Source organism: Magnolia sinica, chromosome 9 (assembly GCF_029962835.1).
Source record: "Magnolia sinica isolate HGM2019 chromosome 9, MsV1, whole genome shotgun sequence".
In the NCBI taxonomy this organism is placed as follows: Eukaryota; Viridiplantae; Streptophyta; class Magnoliopsida; order Magnoliales; family Magnoliaceae; genus Magnolia; species Magnolia sinica.
In genome coordinates, this window is record NC_080581.1 from 9,753,862 (window position 1) to 9,778,595 (window position 24,734).

The 24,734-nt window shown below is 40.4% G+C and overlaps 1 protein-coding gene across 1 annotated transcript; it reads right to left on the reverse strand.

The window, feature by feature from the left end:
• Positions 1-545: 545 nt before the first annotated feature.
• On the reverse strand, positions 546-21,497 carry LOC131256464 (uncharacterized). Its single transcript, XM_058257350.1, has 4 exons — positions 21,422-21,497; positions 21,217-21,306; positions 1,007-1,437; positions 546-927 (listed from the first exon to the last, which is right to left on the reverse strand). Exons 1-4 carry the CDS (start codon positions 21,495-21,497, stop codon positions 841-843), a joined length of 684 nt encoding a protein of 227 aa, XP_058113333.1. The 3' UTR covers positions 546-840.
• Positions 21,498-24,734: the final 3,237 nt, after the last annotated feature.

Here is a 24,734-nt window from a genome sequence, read left to right on the forward strand (position 1 = left end):
TCTCATGAGGCCCAGTTGAAAAGAAGCTCAAAGCTGAGATTGTGACTTAAGTACGCTGACTTGATGCTCAGCAGGACCCACCTATAGACCTACGTTGTGTTGTGTCGAGGAGTAAGCTTAGGGCTAGATCATGCTTTAATGATCTAGCTACAAATACTCATCATTGGGTGGCAAATGGGACCCACCTAAAGATCTGCTCTAGATAACACTTCGGATTAAAGGCCATACCATGATAAAGACGTGCAAAATTTGATCTGATGAGCGTTCCAGGAAGAAACATCTCTCATGAGCATTTTATCGAACAGTGTGTGTGCATCATTAATCTAACAACATTTTACATACATATCAATCAAAGAGGTCCCAACATACAGATCAAACATGAGTTATCAAGTACGTCAAAGAAAAAAGTCACAAAGGTGAGGAACTCAATCTAGCAAATGTAAATGTGTCTATGAAATCAACTAATCTAGATCAAGAACTGATAGAACAAACTATCATAAAACTAAAAGAAAAATATACTCCAAAAAATCCACATGGAAGAAGCATCAACTAATAATTCCAGATCTATACCATTTTATAACTAAAAAAATAAGAAAAAAAATACTCCCAAAAATCCAAATCAGGAAAATGCTACAGATCTCAAGCTCTAAATACTATAAAAGAAAGAACATTTCTTGCCAACCCAGATCAGCATCTACAGCTTCACATAGACAAAATCATGCCAAGATATAAAAAAAAACACTGATTAGAAAAATGGAAACAGAGGGGTTTTGAAGAAGATCGCCTCTCTTGCTCAGTCGTGCCCCCAAATCTAAGCTTTGGTGACCTTCTCGTCGACGTTCAAGCTCCGAGTTGCGAACTTGACCCCAATCGTCGACCTGAACTCATTCCTGGTGAACCTCGAGAGCGGATTTGACTTCCTAACTCCTGAATCACCGATTACAACGACAAAAAGGCAGGAAAGATGGCGGAATTACAAAAATACCTTGGCAGAGCTTCCTCGGACCTCCGGAAAGATGACATTGTTGAGGTCATTGATGCCATTACAGAACTCGACGGCCACGATTCTTCGCCCTAGCAGCTGCAAGCAGATTAGCACAAGGCCTAGAGCAATGACCACTGCGACCACTGCTGGAGTAGCAGCTTGGCCCTGATCTGCAGCAGCTGGCGCATTCACCACTTGTGCTAGAGGCTCCACACCTATTACAGAGAACGAGAGGGAGATCGAGATAGGGATGGAGATTGAGAGGGAGATCGAGAGAGAGGGTTGAGATCGGGAGAGGGAGATTGAAAGAGATGGAGATCGAGGGAGAAGGAGATCGAGAGAGAGGAAGGGAGAGTGAGAGGGAGATCGAGAGAGAGGGTTGAGATCAGAAGGGAGAGGGAGATTGAGAGAGGGAGACGGAAATGGAGAAGCGATGGAGATGTGAAATCGGGCTTTTGGCGCAAGGAAGTGTTTAAAACCAATCGGTAGTCTGTGGCAGATAGAGCAACGTGCCTCTTGGGCCTTGTGGCGTCCACTCAGAGTTTTTTAATCAAATCCATTCCGTCCATCTGTTTCAAAATAAAATAATAAAACAAAATAATAAGAAATAAGAAAATAACACACTCAATTGGGACACGCCAAAAAAACAGTAGAAAGAACAATCCATAACACAATAACTTTGGTACGGTTCATGACCGTGTCAATTCATGGACGGCTTGGGACAGTTTTCGAACCAAATACTCAACCGTACCAGATTGACGATTTTGGTATAGTGTTGGTAAAACAACATTGACTCGGGTATCACTTTTCGGTAGAAAAGAAGAGCTCATACTGCATTATGGCGAGCCAGCTGAACAGCACTTCCTAACCAAACATATGAGTCTTAGGGCTAGTTGGAAGCTCATGGAGCATATCAAAAGGACAACAAAGAAGAGGCCACAATCTCGTCATGATGACTGGAATTCCACTTGAATAAGAGAGGAAGCAACCACCTCAACTTGATATTTTTCCCCTGCCCGAGCTTTTCAATGTAAGCCTGGAAAGAACTCCCAAGCTCACAAATCATTTTATCAAAAGAGAAATACATGGAACAAGGTCAGTAAAGATCACTCTGATTATCTTACTTTCCACGTGCATGCGCGCGCGCGCACACCCCACAAAAAGATTGACAAGATTTTTCCCTTCTTTAGTGATGTTCATACGTAAGTGCCCACCAATCCGATGGTCAGATAATGAAACAAGCATGATTTTTTGGTTCATGATACACCTAAAATCGGACCCATTATTTGGACAGTTCAATTTGAATTGCTTGTATGCCATTTATTAAATTTCTAAGCAATTTATGAGTGCCTGCGTATCGTCCATTATGCGCAGTCCGAGTATGAAAGCTTCTCTCAAGTACGAGAATCTTGCCAAATTTCATCTCTAATAGTTCATGTGAATTTGCCAAAATGCCCTTGATGGGTGAAATTTAAGCTGCTATAGTGGCATACATGTAAAGCGATCAGAGCCGTCCAAACTGTAGATCCCATTGTGGTTGGGGAACTGTAAAAAAATAAAATAAATTCACACTAATAAGATGATCTCGTCCATTTGATAGCAACCTATTGGATGGTTATGATCGTTTGATCAATCTACACCAACTACAGTGGACCCCAGTGCATGGGATGTCGGTTTCCTACAAAATGGTTCTGATTGCTAAGACCAAAGTCCATCAATGATTTTTTTTTAAGATCAGAAGAAAGCTTTCTGTAACTTTTTCTAATAAAGGGCATTTTGGTAATTTTCCTCGACCATTGCACTTCTTCATCTATCAAAGGCAAGACACAGCCATGTTTGGTTTAAAACCTTAGATTTCAAGTATATGAAACCTATGCATTTTGGGACCATAGAACTTATTGTTGGGCTCCCTTTTATGTCAATGCTTTTTTTTGGGTGTTTGCCCTTGAAATCTGTGGGTGGCATTTTTTGTAATTTTCAGGAACATGTGCAGTGCAAAGGGTTTGGTGAAAGGAAGGTCTCCAGCCATTCCCTGTGGGGCAAAGACATAAATTAACATGGAACAACGCGATTAACACATAAACCAATGGTTGGCATCCTATCCCTATTGTTCTCCTGGTGTGGCCCACTTGAGTTTTGGATCCAGTTGATTTTTATATCCAAGACCTGGAATCATGGATACAACATGATGTGTAGGGAGTGAGTTTTATATATACAATTTGTGGCCTGCGAGCCTCACACATCTTGAGTTCCGGTCCAATTGTTAGTAGTGAACTAGATGCAACTCTAGAAAGTTGGGGCTAAAAAGAAGGGTTTTGATAGGTACAGTGCCACCATACCACAGCATGGTAGGAGGCAGTTACCACCACCGAGTGCATCTTAAATGATATTTGAGCCGTTAATGGTATGAATCTATACTATCTAGGCGATGTATGTTGAATGAGGGATTATGTAGGAAGATGAATATTTAATGGCTCATTTTCAAGTCCAAGATTCAAAGGGCAAGATCATTAAATGAGAATATAAACCATTCATATTTGGAAGCATGAGAACACCATGACAGCAGCAGCAGCAGCAGCAACAACAATAATAATAAAGAGATTTGGAATAGCTAAACTGGGGGGCCACGGAGCAGGTACACATTGGCCCAAGCTGGACTAGTTTACTAAACAGACCAAACTAAATTAGACTAATTAATCATAAATACTATGATATTTCGTGATATTTGGTGCAACCAAACGTAAACTAAGTGTAATAGCATGTTTGAGAATGTGTTGATAAGTAATTCATTTGGCTGACAATAGTAAATTATAACTTGTGTGACAAAGGTTGGTAAGATATTGTTTACAAGTTGCCGGAACCTTTAAAATGGCTTAAATTGTAAATAATAATAATAATAATAATAAATAAATAAATAAAATTACTTTGTTACTTTTGCTCGAGGAGGGAACAGAGAGCAGGGGAGGGGGTTGAAAGAGGGATCAAAGATGGCCCAATACAATGGACAAACAACGTAAAGGTGCATGTGCCTTACGTGATGGATGGTTAAAGGTGGTCTCATATGATGGACAACCCACATCAAAGGTAGGGCGCATAAGGCAATAGGTCCACATCAAAGGTGGGTTCCACATGATGAGCAGTGGTTGAAGGTGGCCCCCCATAATGGACAATTAACGTCTATAGTGGGTCCCATATGATGGATGACCCAAATCCAAGGTGGGCCCAAAATGATGAACGACCCGCAATTTTAAACTAGGCCCATATAATGGACGGTCTACCTTAAAGGTGGGCCTATGCATGATAAACAATCCACATCCAATGTTCTACGTGCTAATGGCCCAAATTTAACATTGGATCCACATGATAGATAGCCCACATCATGGGTGGGCCTCACTAGATGATCCACAATGAAGGTAAGCCCCACATGATGGATAATTTACATTGAAGATAGGTCCTAGGTGGGCCCAACATAATGAAAGGCCATATTAAAGATTGGCTGATGTAGAGTGGGTCGCGAACACTTTCAAGTCCAAGATGGATTAGAGAAGGCCCAATCGGAGGAAGAAGTCATCAAAACTGTCAGAACCTTATAATAATCATATCTCGCAAACCGGAATGAGTTACTCGACATACCGTATATGATTTTGGGGTAGCACGAGCTACATTAGCCAACCAACCCGGCTATGCCAGGTTACCCACGCCAAATTTGAAAGATTCCATCATATTGACGGCCGAATTCCATGTTTAATTTTGTTTTTATCATAAATAATAAGTTTTAGTTTAATTATAACTTTTCATCCATTGGGCTTTAGGAGTTGCGTCCAACATGAAAAGTGTTTAGAAAAATTAGAAGAATAATGTGATTAAGCCACATAGGACACTTACTATAAATAGAAAATTTACTATTTATAGTAAGTTACGAATTTTAGGGAGTTTTAGTTATAGTTTAATTCTTAAACTTCTTCCTAGTCTTGGTATCCCTATTTAAAGGGTTGTAGACTCGTTTATTTCATTAATCAATCAATCAAGAAGTTTCTTTCATATATCTTAAAATTATTTCTATTTCTTTTCCTCGTGGATTCGAGAAGTCTCTATGAGGAGTCCAAAGAAGCTCCGTGGGTTTGGAGTAATTATCCTTGAGGAAGACAGTGATCGACCTCATCACGTTCATCCCTGCGTCAATTGGTATCAGAGACAGGTTCCCCTCGGGCCGATGGAAAACAATAAAGGTATGAATAAAAATCTTTAGACGGTAATCCAGGGATTCGTTATCTTTTGAAAAGAATGGAAGCTTTCCACCGAAAAAGTCAATTGACTATGCAAGGGTTGCAAGCAATCTTCGACCATCTTACAGATGCGCTAATTTCACCCTGAGCACTAGGCTATTCTCCACCGCCTATGGTTGCTCCATTGCCCGTGGTTGCTATACAGCACAACCCCGATTTTCGTAGAGCACTACCAATGATAAATCATAGGGCTATACCAGATGATTCAAGTTCTAGCGATATGGACCTTAATGAAGGCTTTGCCTGATGACAAATCCATGGAAGCGATCATCTATATATTGCCGAAAGATACTATCGAGTTAAGGCCAAACTTTCTATTTTTAATGGTTTATTACGCATAGAAGATTTCCTCGATTGGCTAGCCAAAATAGAGAGATATTTTGATTACATAGACATGTCAGATCATAAAAAGGTAAAATCGGTAGCATTTAAATTAAAATCTGATGCTTCTGCATGGTGGGAGCAATTACAACTCTCATATGCCTGACAGAACAAGGCGTCCATCTCATCATGGCCATGGATGAGACGCCTTCTTCGATCACGATTTCTCTCCAGTGATTATGAGCAGATATTATTTCATCAATACCAGAATTGCCGAGAAGGAAATCAAACCGTCACAAATTACACTGAAGAATTTCAGCGGTTGGTATTACGAAATAATCTATCAAAATCTCAATCACAGAAGGTAGCACAGTTTATAAGTGAATTACAATCCACAATTCAGGATCGAGTTCAGATGCACCCAGTTGGGACCGTGGATGAAGCGATTTAGTTGGCAAGTAGGGCAAAAACGCAACTTGCGAGAGTCTATAATCATTTTTATCCTTCAACTCAACATCTCATGACGGGTCCTACGCGGGATCCAGTGCTGACACGAGGAAAAGAACCAGTAGGAGAATATCCTCAACCTCATACAACCGCAAACCATGATACGAGGAGTAGCTTATTTAGGCCTCAACATGTAGCACTCACAACAGCAGGCCCGAGTAGGATTTCAAATCCTTACATTTGGCTAAAATCGAACAATTGTAACCGCTGTGGCCAACCGGGCCACTTATCAAACACCTGCCCTCAATATCCCGTAACACACTTAACCATAAATAAAGAGGGTATTGAATGTGAGGCCGCAGGAGAAGACATTGGCTTTGATGAACATAAACAAGTCACTAAGAAAAGAGCAAATGGTGATGAATGGACAGGTGAGGATCGTGGCGAATCTCTGGTTATGAGGCGATTAGTGTACACCCCACAGAAGGAATTACATCTACAGTGATACAATATATTTCGTACGCGGTGTACCGCCAATTAAAAAGTCTATGATATAATCATAGACAGTGGCAGCAGTGAGAACATCATCTCAAGAGTGATGGTGGACAAGTTGCAGCTACCAATGACAAAACATCCTTCCCTGTACTCAATTGGTTGGATAAAAAAAGTAAACGAGACCAAGATAACTGAACAATGCACTGTCTCATTTTCAATTGGTAAAACTTTTAAAGATCGGATACTTTGTGACGTGGCAGATATGGAAGCATGCCATATGTTACTCAGTCGACCATGGCAGTCAGACCGTGATGCGACCCACCGAGGATGAGACAATGTTTATGTCTTTGTTAAGGACGGTCGAAAGATAATCCTTATCCCTATAACACCAAAGAAACACCTTGAAGCTTCTAAAATAGAGAGGAGCTCCCTCTTGACCATTCAAAGTTTAGTGGAGGAATCTAAGGAAGCCGGTGAGGTATACGCCACAGTGGAAAAGGGCGAGAAATTGAAACCCTTAAACATTCTTCCAAGTTTAAGGCCTTTCCTGAGTGAATTTAAAGAAGTCTGGCTCAAAGATTTACTCCATGGATTACCCCCATGAGGGACATCCAACATCACATAAGCCTTGTCACTGGGGCTAGCTTGCCCAACCGCTCTTACTGTCAAGTAAGTCAGAAAGAATGTCAGATCTTAAAGATTGTAGTGAAGGAACCAATCGATACTAGTCAAGTCAAGGAAAGTATGAGTACATATATTGTGTCAGCTTAAGAGTCTAATGACAAGTACAAGAAAATAACTAATAAATATCGACATCAGAAGTTATCTCAAAATCATGAGTCAAGTTCCTTGAGTAACTCGAGGACGAGTTTTTTTCAAGTTGAGGGGTTTGATGTAGAACGTGTCACGGATACATTCCTAGCATGGTTGGACCAAAAGAAGGTGGATCGTAAATTGATCATAACTTTTGATTTGGGTATCGTTACGGCATACGAGGCCGAGTATCAAGGATCGAAGCAATACGAGAACTCGAGGACTAGTTCTTTTAAAGTGAAGGGGACCGATGTAAAGCGGGTTGCGAACGCTTTCATGTTCAAGATGGATCAAAGAAGGCCTGATCGGAGGCAGAAGTCATCAAGACCATCAGAACCTTAAAACAGGCATATCTCGCAAACCAGAATGAGTTACTCGATGTACCATATATGATTTTAGGGTAGGACGAGCTACTTCCACAACCAAACCGGCTAAGTAGGGTTGCCTATGCCAAATTTGCGAGATTCCATCATATCAACGTCCCGGTGACTACCCTGCTAACTTTAGCAGATCTACCCGAATTTATTTATAATTTCGACCCGACTACAGACCCGCTTGCTCAATTCATGATGGAGATCGAGGAGCCGAAAATAGACAACTGGGGTGTAGTTGTTAACAACTTTTTAGAAATGGAGACTGATTATGTGCCTGCTTTAGAGTCCTTTTACAGGAACGGGGCGAACGCATGGTGTGTGGGACCTGTTTTGTTGTACAAAGAAATGGAGGATGCAAAGCAGACGTGAGATGATGTGGCCCCGAATAAATACCCGACAAGTAAATGCATTGAATGGTTGGACAAATGTAGCATATCACCATGTTCTGTCATCTATGCATCATTTGGGACCCAAACACACATCTCTAACACCCAACTAGACAAGGTTGCCTTAGGATTGGAGATATTAGGCCAACCATTCATCTAGGCAGTACGATCGATAACATGGTCCCCGCCTGATGGAATGGAAGAGAGGATAAAAGAGAGAGGTCTGATCATAAGAGAATGGGCCCCACAAAGGTGAACCCTCGCCCACCTAGCCATTAGAGGGTTCCTGAGTCATTGTGGCTGGAACTTAGTGCTGGAGAGCATTTCGAGAGGGGTGTCGATCCTAGCTTGGCCAATGATTGTTGAGCACCTCTTGAACACCAATTTCATAGTGGATGAACTCTAAGTTGGGGTTAAGATAGTCGGTTGCACCGGTGCCGAGGAGGGAACTATCATCAGGCGGGGCATGAATTGTAAAGGAGTGGAGGACCTAATGGGTAAAGATATGGAGGAAGGAGGTTCGGGGAAGGGCTAAAGAGCTGAGTTGGGCGGCAAGGCAAGCAGTCCATGAAGGTGGGTCATCCGATAAGAGATTGGATGAGATGTTTAATTATTTAACCGATCACGTTAAGTAGGGTTTTTGTTGGGAGATGGATGTTAGAAAATATTATTGTAGAATTCGTGTTTTGTTTCGAATGGAATTCTATTTAGCTTTAGTTTGCAGTTGGATTTGGATGACGTTAGAAAATATGCTTGTAGAATTCATGTTTTACTCTGAATGGGATTTTACTAGCTTTAGTTTAAAATAACAAATTAAATTAAATTAAAATTGTGTACATACGTTATTAAATGTGTGACGGGGTCATGGTTAGTGTAATAGTAACATTTCCTTTCTTGTTTTTTTTTTTGCTAAACACACTAGGGTACCCTATGAGTGCCAAGATAGCACCCATTTTGAAACTTTACTTTTATAATCTTCTTTTTTTTCTAGATAAAAATGGCAATAGTCATTTTTCCTATACTTGGGAATTTCCTTTACCATTATTTTTCGACTCACTCTTCTTTTACCATTGCGCTTTAGTAAATTTTTGTACTTTTCGACTATTATTTGACAATCTTTCATGCTTTCTAACTATTATCTCTGATAGAAATTGTTAGTGCACTTATTTATGCACCTTATTTGTCAATCATGTGCGTCTGTGTGTTAGGGAGTCAGTTGAGCCCTTAGAAGCCGAAGGCTGAAGACACGTAAAGACCGAAAAATCAAGGAAGTGAATAACAGGTATATGAGGTGCCTTAATGAGCCTAACCTTAACCCAAAATAAACCTTGAACCTTTAGATGATCCTTGCATTAATAGAAAAACCTTGTATAATTATCATTTAGCTTTAGAAGCCTAATCGAAATATGATAAGATAGGTTATAGAAGTCCCGAACTACTGGAAAACAAACTGCCCAAACCAATAGACTCATTGGTGTGTTCGAGTAAAGTTCGATTGATTGACCAAACATGACAAAAAATGTCTAACAAGCATTTCGCCTAAAATTAATTTAATTCGAGCACTCAAAGAATGAGCATGATCGATTAAGGAATCGAAGGAATCTTTGATTCATCTCGAGCGATTAAACTCGATTTATCAAACATTGACAAAAAAATCCAACGAGTTCAATGGACCATTTTCGGCGAAGCTCAATCGCTCATGCCTAGCCATTAAAGATCCTTTGGAACCTTTTTGTTACACACACACACATACAGACACACACACACACTGTAACAACCCATACCTCTAGTTCACAGGTGTTACCCCTGAGGACCCTGGTTATAGGGATTAAAGACGATTAAACAAAACAACTTAAACTTTGCACGTGTAGGTTAAGACTCCCGTTTAATGATAAAGCCGACCACCAAGAACTGAAGGAGCCACGTCGAACCCAACACCAGCCGGAAAGTAAAGCCTAGCAAACCCTTAGATTAAAACAAGTTATGAACAAATTAACTAAGTCACATTGGCGCAATACATCCACTAACAACCTTGGAATAATAAGTTATGGCCAACCAGGCGCTGGAACCCCTTGAATCCCTATTCTACCATTGAAACAAAACCTTGTGCCCATTTGACCATCACATCGCATTATATGGGCCAAATATAGCCCCGAGAGGTGTGTAACGGCCCACCTGGGCCTCAGCCCTACTTTAAAGTGGGCCAAGGCCCATGTACCGGGACCCGTAAGCGAATGGTCGGTATAGATTTATCACAAACATCATGTGAGACCTCACACAAGGTGCGCGTGCACCTTGGACTATGGTGCACGATGTGCACTGGACAAGGTGGAGTGGTCAAATGGTTGTTGACCGACCATTTGCAAAAATAAGAGAAATCCTTCCGGCCACTTTCAGCATTTGAAACTGATGGGTTTCAAACCCCTAAGTGAGCCACCTCGACCTCTTTCGGGCAATCCGGACCATCCATTTTGTCGGTGGGGTCCACCCCAACGGAACGGTATAAGGATGAGGCCCCCCGAAAACAAACGAAGGAAATCGATATTAACCGTCCTTTTTATCATAAACAACGGGATCCGTAGAGGGCGATCGAACTGCTGGCGTAATAGGGAGAACTGCGTCGGTTTACGTGGAGGGTTGTCGGCATCCTCACACCTGCCGGAGAGGTCCTTCTCTTTCAAACCAAAAGCAACCAAGCATGGAGGAATGTCCAGCCGAACTTTTTGTTTCGGTAAAAATAAAGGCAGGCACCGACGACCGTTGCTTAGGGATTTGAAGAACCAATCTCAACCACTGGACCTCTCCTCTCCCTACCTATAAATGGGGAGGTTCATCTCTCTCAGACTCCACACAGAAAGAGAGGTGAGAAAGAAAGAGAAAACAGAGAGAGGGAGAAAACAGAGAGGAGTGCGTCTTTGGTGAGCTTAGAGCATACTGCCCCAACTCAGTCCGTGAAAAACGGACCGAGCCAAGTCAGTGTGAGACCATAGTGTTAAGGGTCAAATATTACATATCAGACCCTAATTACTACCTAGATTTATGAACATGATATTGTTTAATGACCCATTTTAATTGTGTTTGTGATGCAAGGTGTAATTACAAGCTTGGACTGAAATAGGTGCTCAAAGCACGGATTTGATGCTCAGAATTCACCAAGGCAAGGGACGGACTCAAAGGGAACAAGATCGACGGATTTACATGCTAGAGATCCGAGAAAATCAAGAAACTGAAGCTCAAGTGGCCTGAAAGATGTCCAGAATGCGAGATTATTGGGTTTTCCGCCATCCGATTAGCTTGAAGCTGTATATATGGCCTAAGGACTATAAATTAACCATAAAAGTCAAATTTTAGCCATTGGATCCCTTTAGAAGTGGCCCAATGGTCAGATCAGACCATGAATTATCAATCTGGGACCCACTTGAGATCTGGACGTGCTTCGAATTTGGACTCAACCCATTATATGAGGTAAGAAATGGAATGGATGGAGAGGATTTCTCATAAAAATCACATTGGGACCCACATACGTGAGGTGTGTGCACCGTGTACATGAACTGGAAGTGCACCGGACCACTGCGTTTGGCCAGAGTCACTTTGACCGACTTTCCTTAAACAGAGAAACGAGTCTCTGTTTTCTCGTTACGCACGGACGTCTGTTGGGAGGATGCATGGCCCACCTTTATCGTCTGGGAGGCTGATCCGATCCATCCAATGCACTCAGGAGGAGAAATCGATCGCACCTTAGGAGATCTTGGCCCAAGACACGTCAGAATCTGCTCTCTTGCTCGCTGAAGGGTTGAATCATCACCAAACAATAGATCAGGTGGGCCACATCAAGAGACAGCCGAAACCATCCATTTCCAGTTGGTTTTTCGACATGCATTCAATAGACGGACTGGATTTACAAGTCAGCATCAATCAGGGCCCCCACAGCTAATGCAAATCGGATTTTTTGCATGTAATATGCAGTAAGACGTGCGTCCGAGACCCGACCGATCCGGGCTGTTTTGCAATCGTAGCAAGGATCGGTTTGTCCATCTGGACCGTTCAAAACCTTTCCAAGGAAGGGTCGACCAGTCTTAAAGAGTCTGAACGGTTTGGATAATGAAGAGTCCGGGAGATATCCACTGCAAAATCAAATTGAATGCAAGAGGTTTCCAAATCTACTGCTGCGAACATCTTATGCATGCAACCAACTTCAGCCTCCATTCCACCGCCGCACGCAACTCTTTATGGATTGTTAACTCCCAGCCGACCGACCTCTTAACCCATATAAGCAAGAAAATAGAGAGAGGGAGGGGCTATCTTGGCTTGGCTTGGACGTGAGAGGGAGATAGTAATTTTGTTTTGTTTCTTTTCTTTTTATTTTTATTTTTGTTTAAGGGTTAGCCGCATCATGGCGGGATAAACCTCTTAGCTAGGGCTAAGAGGTGAAGCTTGTAGTGTGATGGGGTGATTCTACTAATTGAATTCATGGTTATGAATTGATGTTGATTTTAGTTTGATTAATAGAAATGTTTCTAGTTTTTAATGGTTTGTTGTGACTGAAATTACTATAGATCTGTGATAGCTTTGGAGCATGTTCTTTCATTATAGGGATTATGAATTTAGGAAGCCCTGTTGTTCAACATTGTCTCCTGGGCATGGTTGGATGACGGAACTCTTCCTGACATTCATACATCTCTCTGATTGGCTGTGGATTAGTTTAATTCTGTTGTTTACTTTGTCTCATGGGCATGGTTTTGTGATGGAATCCATTCTAATTTACAACTGTCTTATCTCTTGAAAACTAGATCAACAAAAGTTCAGATTCAATTTTAGTGATATATCTTCCAACTGGATGAAGATGGGACTCGAAGTCCAGTTGAGATCATAAATCGACCGTAGATCTCCCTGATCTCTACAAGTGGATCTTCTGAATCCCTAGTTCCCTACTTCTGAATTCTACATATTTTAGTTTACTATTTCATCATTATTTCTCAAATTCACCTGATTTAGATTTTATCTTATTCTAGTTTTAGTTCTGGTTATTTTCAGATAACATACAGGTTTCAGTCCCCGTGGATTCAACCTCGGTCTCACCGAGTTTATTACCACATCACAACCCAATACTTGGGGAGTGAACAAGTTTCTAGCGCCGTTGCTGGGGATGGACTGTTACGTTTTTCTGAGATTAACTAGTTTCAGGATTAGTTTCAGATTAGGATTTTTTTAATTTTAGGTTAGAATTTTTTTCTATTTTTAGAAACTAATCTGTTTTCCTGTTTTGTAGGATCCTGATATAAACTTCTAATTTGGTAACCTCTTTCTGATTTCTTTACTTCTTCTATTCTTAGAATTAGGATTTTAGTTTTAGAAACTTTCTTATTCTAGGTTTCCTTTTTAGAAACTAACTTTCTATTTTTAGGAATTTTCTATTTCTAGGCTTTCATTTATTTTAGAATTTTTTTTTTTTTAGAAACCAACATTGCTTTCTATTTTTGAATTAGGATTTCTAAATTAGAACTTTCTAACTTTACGTTTAGAACTTTCCTCTTTTGTTTTTAGAAACTAGGTTAGTTATTTTCCTTTTTAGAAACTCTTCCTAATTTTAGAAACTAACTCATTTTTCCTTTATTTTTAGACACTTTCTAACTCTAGATTTAGGAAACTTTTTTTAGAAACTAACTTTCTATTTCCATTTTAGAATTTTCTAACTTTAGAATTTCTATTTTTAGGAACTAATTTCTTTTTTTTTTTCTTTTGCAGGATCTTAACATAGGAATTTCTAACTTGGTACCTTCCTTCTAACTTCTCCTCCTCTTACTTTCCATATTTTTGTAGGATCTTTTCTTTTGTTTTTCTTAGAATTAGATTCAGAGTTCGGGTTTCACCATGTATATGCACGAGTGGGAACGTCAATATGCTGAGAAGAATAACATATATTGGGATGATGATTATGATATAAATCAACCTGTCTCAAAACTTTTCTGAAACTATCATCGAGAACCGATCAGAATATAAAGATCTACCGGTTAAGAAGTCCTTATGTGATCATGTGCAGGAGAACAATTACACCCCACGGATTATCAAAACAGTACATGAGTGTTGGGGTTATCATAACTATGCGAGTAAGAATTATTATCATCCATCCAATAAAAAGAAAACAATGAGTGATTATATTATGAGTGATAATATGTATTACCAGCCACCAGATTCTCCCGCATATGATCCATATGACTATGATCAGTGGAAACATCAAAATTGGAAAGATGAACCAGTAATACACCCTAATGAACATTTTCTTGGATCTTCTACCTTTGAAACTCAACCAGAAACGATCCAAGAGGAGACACTTCAGGGTAACATATATGATTTTTCGAGCCTTAGAAAAATAATAGAAGCACTCACATTGCGCATTGATCAGGCATTGGAGGCTCGTTTGTCCCAGTTACAACTCAATCTAGAAATATAATGTGAGGAAAGTGATCCTAACTCGCTTGTGGAAGAAGCTAAAATTACGAATGAAGAGTTGGAGTTCATTAATGATCATATGGTTCAATTTCCCGATGAGTCGATCTCGATGACTGTCCAAAGGAATGATCAAGAGACGTAAGTGTCTTTCAAATATAATGATAGTGACACACTTTACTCACATGACACACATGATTACACTGATGAGGTAGAGGTTAGTTTATTCGAACCTCAACCCAATCTAGGAATAGAATGTGAGGAATGTGATCCCATCCCAAGTGCACATTGCATGGAACTTGACGATGATGAGTGTTGAGATTCAATCTCAAGTGTGGCCCCTGCCAATGATCAAGGGGTTTAGGAAGTTGTCAACCATAATGATCTACTCCACCTATCTGACATGACTGATTTGAATGTGGATAATGAACCAATTTCAACTAACCCTTCCAACCCCTGTGATGCATGTTTGGACCACTACCCTGAATTGAATGATGATATGATTCGGGTGATGGACGATTTGCTTTATATGACTCTGGAATTTGAAACTACCTAGTTGAGGCCACAATCTAAGCTACACACTTTAGACGATTCAATGCCTCCACTGAGAAGCTTCAATGGCCAGAGTCTTCACATCAATTCTTCGCCTATTATTTGTCCATCTGTCTATGAAGGGCAAGAGCAAGCGAGCATGCGTCCATCCACTTCAAAAGATAATGGAATCCTTAGACAAATCATCACAGACTTCGATGCAGGAGACGAGTCACTCTCAGTTGATTGTCCCAACCCTTTGACTACATGCGTGGCACACTTTGTGGATTCTGACGACCTCATGATACATGAAATAGTGGATGCCTCACAAGACAGTACCTCAGTAGTCATCACTGACCGAGAGAACCCTTAATCTGAAGCCCCTCCTTCCCCAGACCCTGAATATTTGCCATTAAAGAAAGAGGAGCTGAAAATTGAACCGAAGTCTCGAAGTTCGGAATGTGTTGAGACTACATTACTTCCTAAGAATTTTTCTGAATTTTATCTACCTATAGTCTCCGATTTACCCTGGTGTAGTAACTCTAAAACTTTCTCTGTCACAGGTGAATCATATATACTTTGGACATCTCGGGAAATTAAAAGAAAACCTTATGTTGAGGTTCATAAATTTCTCTAGAAATTTATGCTCCAAGGCATCTAAGCTTATTACAAAAAGGGCTTTTGGATGATCTTGTTGAGGAACTTATTGAGAAACTTATCAAGATACTGGCCGGAAGAGGAACCTTGCGGCATGATCGAGTAGTTTTTCCTTGCTTTCATAGGACTAGGATAGTTTGCTTTATGTTGTTCTAGGATAGATGGTTTTATGCCGTTAGCTTAGTTTGCTTGATATGTTATTTTAGGATAGTTTGATTTTATTAGTTTCACTCTTATGCTGACCCGCTTTCATGCTGATATCTCTTTGGAAAAAGCCTCTTGAGTCCTTCGTCCAGGTACTATCTTTCCATCACTTCTCTTTCAATTTTCGTATCTCATGTGCATTGCATGCTCATATCTTTTACATTGAGGACAATGTAGATTTTAGGTTGGGGGTGGGAGATTAGGTAACCTAATTAGTGTTTTCTTGGTCTTGAGCAAAAATTGAGAAATTTTTTTAGAATTTCTTGTGAATTCGAAGTGATTTTGACGGCCATTTAGGGCACTTAGAATTTCAAGATACATGATGTTGGTAATTTATGTCTCTGGATTCAGTTATCGATTATATTAGATTTTACAGTTAAGTTTGAATTATTAATCCAGAATTAGAAGTTGTAAACATTGATTGAGTCATGATGTCACAAGTCACATCTCGCTTCCACATTAAGGTTTCAGTTTGATATTGAAGGGTTAACTTGGTAATCACTAAGCATGTAAGGAACCAGCCAAGAAAATTTGCCCGTCATGATCAATTGAAGAAAAAGAAAATACCGAGCTAAAAAAAAAAAAAAAAACAGATACTTTTGGAAAGGGTTGGGCGAATAATCTTCACCATGGGTTTGCTCCCTATAGGTGTAAATTTAATTCCCCATGGATGATATGTGAAAAGGGTTGGGTGTACGATCTTCACCATAGGTTTGCTCCCTACAGGTGCAGATTCGATTCCCCTCCTTGGAGTTGCTTTTGATGAAAAATTAAAAACTGGAAGAAGGAAAAGGTGATCTATAAGGAAAGTTCTGGTTTACGTTTTGGTTGTCCTGAATGCTCATTCAATCATCAATGTATTATGGAAATTGACAATTGGATCTCTCAATGATGGTAAGCAGAGATTTCATTATACACTCATGGTACTCAATGTTTAGAATTATTCTAATTAATGCATAAATACTTTAAACTTGATTATAAAATTTACTGTGCGCTTGATTCCAGGAGGAAGTAATGCCCAACATTCATGCATCTTAGAATTCTCATATCCAGATTACTTTTCAAAAATCACTTGACTTCATAGAAATTGTCCTGTAATTCTCAACTTATTTTTTACATACTTTGCTCGGGACTAGCAAAATGCTGGTTGGGGGTTGTGTTGAGGGTCAAATATTGCATATCAGACCCCAATTACTACCTAGATTTATGAACATGATATTGTTTAATGACCCATTTTAATCGTGTTTGTGATGCAAGGTGTAATTACAAGCTTAAACTGAAATAGGTGCTCAAAGCACGGATTTGATGCTCAGAATTTACCAAGGCAAGGGACGGACTCAAAGGGAACAAGATCGACGGATTTACATGTCAGAGATCCGAGAAAATCAAGAAACTGAAGCTCAAGTGGCCTGAAAGATGTCCAGAATGCGAGATTATTGGGTTTCCCGCCATCCGATTGGCTTGAAACTGTATATATGGCCTAAGGACTATAAATTAACCGTAAAAGTCAAATTCAGCCATTGGATCCCTTTGGAAGTGGCCCAATGGTCAAATTAGACCATGAATTATCAATCCGGGACCCACTTGAGATCTGGACGTGCTTCGAATTTGGACTCAACCCTTTATATGAGGTAAGAAATGGAATGGATGGAGAGGATTTCTCATAAAAATCACATTGGGACCCACATACATGAGGTGTGTGCACCGTGTACATGAACTGGAAGTGCACTAGACCACTGCGTTTGGTCAGAGTCACTTTGACTGACTTTCCTTAAACAGAGAAACGAGTCTCTGTTTTCTCGTTACGCACGGACGTCCGTTGGGAGGATGCATGGCCCACCTTCATCATCCGGAAGGTTGATCCGATCCATCCAATGCACTTAGGAGGAGAAATCGACCGCACCTTAGGAGATCTTGGCCCAAGACACGTCAGAATCTGCTCTCTTACTCGCTGAAGGGTCGAATCATCACCAAACAATAGATCAGGTGGGCCGCATCAAGAGACAGCCGAAACCATCCATTTCCAGTTGGTTTTTTGACATGCATTCAATAGACGGACTAGATTTACAAGTCAGCATTAATCTGGGGCCCCACAGCTAATGCAAATCGAATTTTTTGCATGTAATACACAGCAGGACGCGCATCCGAGACCCGACCGATCTGGGCTGTTTTGCAATCATAGCAAGGATCGGTCTGTCCATCTGGACCGTTCAAAACCTTTCTAAGGAAGGGCCGACCAGTCTTAAAGAGTCTGAACGGTTGGATAATGAAGAGTTCGGGAGATATCCACCGCAAAATCAAATCGAACGCAAGAGGTTTCCAAATCTACTGCTGCGAACATCTTACGCATGCAACCAACTTCAGCCTCCACTCCACCGCTGCACGCAACTCCTTATGGATTGTTAACTCCCAGCCGACCGACCTCTTAACCCATATAAGCAAGAAAATAGAGAGAGGGAGGGGCTATCTTGGCTTGGCTTGGACGTGAGAGGGAGATAATAATTTTGTTTTGTTTCTTTTCTTTTTATTTTTGTTTTTGTTAAAGGGTTAGCTGCATCATGGCGGGCTAAACCTCTTAGCTAGGGCTAAGAGGTGAAGCTTGTAGCGTGATGGGGTGATTCTACTAATTGGATTCATGGTTATGAACTGATGTTGATTTTAGTTTGATTAATAGGAATGTTTCCAGTTTTTAATGGTTTGTTGTGACTAAAATTACAATAGATCTGCGATAGCTTGGAGCATGTTCTTTCATTATAGGGATTATGAATTTAGGAATCCCTGTTGTTCACCATTGTCTCCTGGGCATGGTTGGATGATGGAACTCTTCCTGACATTCATACATCTCTCTGATTGGTTGTGGATTAGTTTAATTCTGTTATTTACTTTGTCTCATGGGCATGGTTTTGTGATGGAATCCATTCTAATTTACAACCGTCTTATCTCTTGAAAAATAGATCAACAAAAGTTCAAATTCAATTTTAGTGATATATCTTCCAACTGGATGAAGATGGGACTCGAATTCCAGTTGAGATCATGAATCGACCGTAGATATCCCTAATCTCTACAAGTGGATCCTCTAAATCCCTAGTTCCCTACCTCTGAATTCTACATATTTTAGTTTACTATTTCACCATTATTCCTCAAATTCACTTGATTTAGATTTTATCTTATTCTAGTTCTAGTTCTGGTTATTTTCAGATAACATACAACCATATACTTGGGGAGTGAACAAGTTTTTGGCGCCGTTGCTGGGGATGGACTGTTACGTTTTTCTGAAACTAACTAGTTTCAGGATTAGTTTCAGATTATGATTTTTTAAATTTTAGGTTAGAATTTTTTTCTATTTTTAGAAACTAATCTGTTTTCCTGTTTTGTAGGATCCTAACATAAACTTCTAATTTGGTAACCTCTTTCTGATTTCTTTACTTCTTCTATTCTTAGAATTAGGATTTTAGTTTTAGAAACTTTCTTATTCTAAGTTTCCTTTTTAGAAACTAACTTTCTATTTTTAGAAATTTTCTATTTCTAGGCTTTCATTTATTTTAGAATTTTTTTTTCTTTTTTAGAAACTAACATTGCTTTCTATTTTTGGATTAGGATTTCTAAATTAGAACTTTCTAACTTTAGGTTTAGAACTTTCCTCTTTTGTTTTTAGAAACTAGGTTAGTTATTTTTCATTTTAGAAATTCTTCCTAATTTTAGAAACTAACTCATTTTTCCTTTATTTTTAGAAACTTTCTAATTCTAGGTTTAGGAAACTTTTTTTTAGAAATTAACTTTCTATTTTCATTTTAGAATTTTCTAACTTTAGAATTTCTATTTTTAGGAACTAATTTCTTTTGTTTTCTTTTGCAGGAACTTAACATAGAAATTTCTAACTTGGTACCTTCCTTCTAACTTCTCCTCCTCTTACTTTCCATATTGTTATAGGATCTTTTCTTTTGTTTTTCTTAGAATTAAATTCAGAGTTCAGGTTTCACCATGTATATGCACGAGTGGGAACGTCAGTATGCTGAGAAGAATAACATATATTGGGATGATGATTATGATAGAAATCAACCTATGTCTCAAAACTTTTCTGAAACTATCATCGAGAACCGATCAGAATATAAAGATCTACTGGTTAAGAACTCTTTACATGATCATGTGCAGGAGAACAATTAAACCCCATGGATTAACAAAACAGTACGTGATTGTTGGGGTTATCATAACTATGCGAGTGAGAATTATTATCACCCATCCGATAAAAAGAAAACAATACGTGATTATATTATGAGTGATAATATGTATTACCAACCACCAGATTCTCCCACATATGATCTATATGACTATGATCAGTGGAAACATCAAAATTGGAAAGATGAACCAGCAATACACCCTTGTGAACATTTTCTTGGATCTTCTACTTTTGAAACTCAATCAGAAACGACCCAAGAAAAGACACTTCAGGGTGACATATATGATTTTTTGGGCCTTAGAAAAACAATAAAAGCACTTGCATTGCGCATTGATCAGGCATTGGAGGCACGTTCGTCCCAGTTACAACTCAATTTAGAAACACAATGCGATGAAAGTGATCCTAACTCACTTGTGGAAGAAGCTAAAATTATGAATGAAGAGTTGAAGTTCATTAATGATCATATGGTTCAATTTCCCGATGAGTTGATCTCGATGACTTTCCAAAGGAATGATCAAGAGACGTGGGTGTCTTTCAAATATAATGATAGTGACACACTTCACTCACATGACACACATGATTACACTGATGAGGTAGAGGTTAGTTTATTCGAACCTCAACCCAATCTAGGAATAGAATGTGAGGAATGTGATCCCATCCCAAGTGCACACTGCATGGAACTTGACGATGATGAGTATTGGGATTCAATCTCAAGTGTGGCCTCTGCCAATGATCACGAGGTTCAGGAAGTTGTCAACCCACTAAACCTCTCCCTCCACCCTTTTATGCAACTCTAAGATAAATTCTACACTAAGGCTCCATCGCACCTCACTGACACCCCAAACAACCCACTAAACAGGGCTAAGATCGTGACTGAAAATGCCCCTTAGTGGGACCGCACGTAGAGCCAAAAACAAGCTCTGTTTTGAAGCTGGATGTGGCCTGCGTTCAGGCATTGTTCTAAGGACCGAACAGGCCGAAGTACGGGCTTTGTTTGGGGCCAAACAACGGCATGGGAATGGCCCCAGCTGGGGACTGAAACTCGGCCCAGGAACAGCCCACAAACAAGCCCTATTTGAGCTCTAAATCTGACCGAGAAACGGCTCAGGAGATGGCCGCATCAGACGTCCAACAGACCTATAAACGGTTGGTTTCTCAGCTGAAAAACAGCTGAGAACGCAGCCTGCAATCAGCTACATATCTAGCCTATAGAACAGGTGAAAATCAGTCGAAAATGGCTGGCAGTGCGTCTTGAACATGAGCTTTGTTTGAGTTGCAGCATGCCCCAAAAATCAGACTGAAAACAGTCCGGAAATTAGGAAGAAAACGCTCCTGTTCAGGCCGTTCCTTGGCTGGAAAAATGGCAGCCGCCATGCCTCCGTCGATCACTGATATAGGTCGAAAGAAATGGTCAGAGATGGCCGTGATCGAGCTAAAAATCGAGGCTGAAGGGGGATTCAAACGGCATGCAGCTAGGGGCCGTTTTTCTTTTTACGTTGGCAGATTGTCGGGCTGCCCTAGTAATGGGCCCTGCACAAATGCAGGTGGGCCTCACCCAAAGCTGGCGGGCTGCCCTGGTCATGGGCCCTGTACAAATGCAGGTGGGCCTCACCCTACACCAATTGGTGGGCCACGTATGTGGACCCCACCTTGATGATGTGGTTTATCCCAGGCCGTCCATCAAAGGAGGTAAGGCCCTAGACGATGCTGCATGCAGTAAAAACAAATATATATATATATATATATATATATATATATATATATATATATATATATATATATATATATATATATATATATATATATATATATATATATATATATATATTGTCATATGATACTTACATAGGTACGTGTTGAAAGGAGTGGGGTGGCCCATCTACGTGGGACCCACCCTAGTGCATGTATCGTACATCCACTCCGCCCATCTATGGGTGTTCCCAGCAATGGACGTGAATACCATCCACTAAAGCCACGCCCGCATCAAAACTCTCTCATCTCCGTAAGCGTGGTACACGTATACCAAATCATAACCGTTAATCTCCTTGGCCACAGTGAAGATAAACGCACCACCAATCAGATCATCCTGGCCTCTCATGGAAGGACATTTGTTTATGGGTCCCTTCCAATGGTACCAGTGACACCACAACTTGTGGTGGGCCCAACCAAACTGTACAATGGATCGACCACGTGCATTAGATGCACCCTTAGGTGCGCCCGACCTCATCTACTACCGTGTGGCCCTCACCGTGGACCCCACCTCAATGCATGGGGCCTACCTGCACCGTCCAGCAGGTCTGGACGGTGGGTACCCACCTCTGATATATGCATTCCTTCCACGCAATGTAATGAATGTGGATTGCATCCAGGCAGTCCGTCAGCAGCCTCTATGGGTCTGATCTTGAGGGTTGCATCTGAACCATCCATTTCTCAGCCCCACCTTGACGTGTCTATTTTACAATCCACTTCATCCCTCAAAGACCATTGATCCCTGGCCGTCAATCAATGGATGCCTCCAGACCATCCATCTATGGACGTCCAGCGCTGGACATGAACGCCTAGGTCCATAGCCCAACTAGCAAACTGAGTGAAGATACCTCGTTTCAACACTCGAGGTCTTGGTGTCGACCCCTAGCAGGGTGGCTAACACGGAGTGTGTGTACTGTCATGGGTGGCGTCAGTGCCATCTGAACCATTCGTTAGATGTGCCCTCATGATCGGTCATGGATGGCCAACATACCAAAATACCTTCTGATCATTGAAACTTTTGTGGGACATACATGGGGACTCCACCCTGATATTCGTGATTCGTCCAAACTGTCCACTTGTGCAGTGGATCCCACCATAGTATAATTGTTTTATTTGCATCGTTTGTGCAGTAGATCCCGACCTAATGTAAGTGTATATTTACATCGACCATGTGAGGTGGGCCCTACCTTTTTGTATGTGTTCATCATCCACACCATCCAGCTCTCTAGACGGGTGGGGCCTACCTCATGATGTGCTGCATATCCGCACCATTCATTGCGATATAACTGTTAATCCAAGCCGTGGTAATACTCGACAAATATAAACTATAATTTTAGGAAGTTCCTTGAGTGACCTTGGGCCACAAGAAGACTTGGATCGAGTTCACAAACACAACCCTACAGGTGAGGATTCTACCCCTCGAGCTTTCCTCTTCCATGTTAACTCATTTGTTATTCCAACTCTAATTTTACTTAATAATTAATGACTCTGCTTTTATGGATATTTACAGTAGTATTAAAATTTATTACATGCTTAATATCTATTTTGTGGAAACCTATATATGTAGTATGCCAAATTTTGCTTGAAGGATAATTATGTAATACATACTTATAAACCTTGGACTATGATACCTATTAGAAAGTCTTTTTAAATTGACTGCTTGCAAATTCGGATAATAATGATGGGAATTAATCATGCATATATGACACTCCTATTTTTGAATGGACTAACTATTGAAAAGGTCCATTTCTCTTATTCGGATGAGCCGACTGTTTGAAAGGCCCATCCTCCTAGCATGAATGAGCCGAATGTTTGAAAGGCCCATTCATTGTTTAAGTGAGCCAACTGTTTGAAAGGCCCACTATCTTACTTGAGCGGGTCGACTGTTTGAAAGACCCGTTCCTTCGCAAGTTAAATGAGTCGACTGTTTGAAAGACTCATTCTCTTGCCTGAATGGACTGACTGTTTGAAAGGTCTATTCCCTTGTTGAGATAAGCTGACTATTTGAAAGGCTCATCCCCATGCATGAATACGCCGACTGTTCGAAAGGCCATTCTCTTGATTATCGGACCGACTGTTTGAAAGGTCCACTCATTGACCAACTGGATATGCACCCCCAGTTGACGTACACTCACGCATCCATGCACTTAAATAAGATCATTATGAAATGTTTTGTATGTTTTACTATATGGAATAATGCTTGGTTAATGTGGTGGTGTGTAATCTTGAGGGGAGTTCCCACTGAGCTGGCCACTCATCCTTTGAAAATATAACTATACAGATAATGCAAGTATAAATGAGGTTGCGAATGGGGCAGATTTGGATGGTGACCCCACAGGATTGGGAGAAGACTATTATGAAGAGGAGCCCCGTCAGGACACAGCGGAGTTTTACGGACTGAATCAATAGCTGCTTTTATTTCCTTTTTAGCTAGTAACTCTTGAAACATTTTAAGATTTGAGGTTTTGTATATGGGCCCCAGCTGTGTGGCCTTGAATATTGCTTTTTGTTGGGTTACATTTATACCACGCTTAGTTCCTTAATCGCACTTTGATTTGATTTAATTATCTTTTGATTTTCAGTTAACACCTGGGTTTTCAGGAAACGAGTGGTATACTCGGGTCCCAAAAATCGGGGTGTTACAAGTTGGTATCAAAGCGGAGTCTGAGATAGCCTGGCTGTGGGATCTAAGTATACAAAGTCCTTAGGTGAATAGCTTAGGATAAACGTAGAAATTTCCCTTAGAAAGCGGCTAGGATGAATGAATATAGAAAATAAAACACTTAGGACACCTTGAGGATTTGAACTTAGAAATTGAAATCTTAGCCCCCTCAAAAATTTCAACTAGGAACATCCCTCAGG

Bases quoted from the DNA above. Each gene is read 5' to 3' on its own strand.
- LOC131256464 (XM_058257350.1), bottom strand. From the start codon at position 21,497: ATGGCGGCTGCCATTTTTCCAGCCAAGGAACGGCCTGAACAGGAGCGT. The intron at 21,307-21,421 runs GTCTGATTTTTG...AGCTGATTGCAG, and splicing joins TAATTTCCGGACTGTTTTCA to GCTGCGTTCTCAGCTGTTTT. The intron at 928-1,006 runs GTCCGAGGAAGC...TCGGTGATTCAG, and splicing joins ACAATGTCATCTTTCCGGAG to GAGTTAGGAAGTCAAATCCG.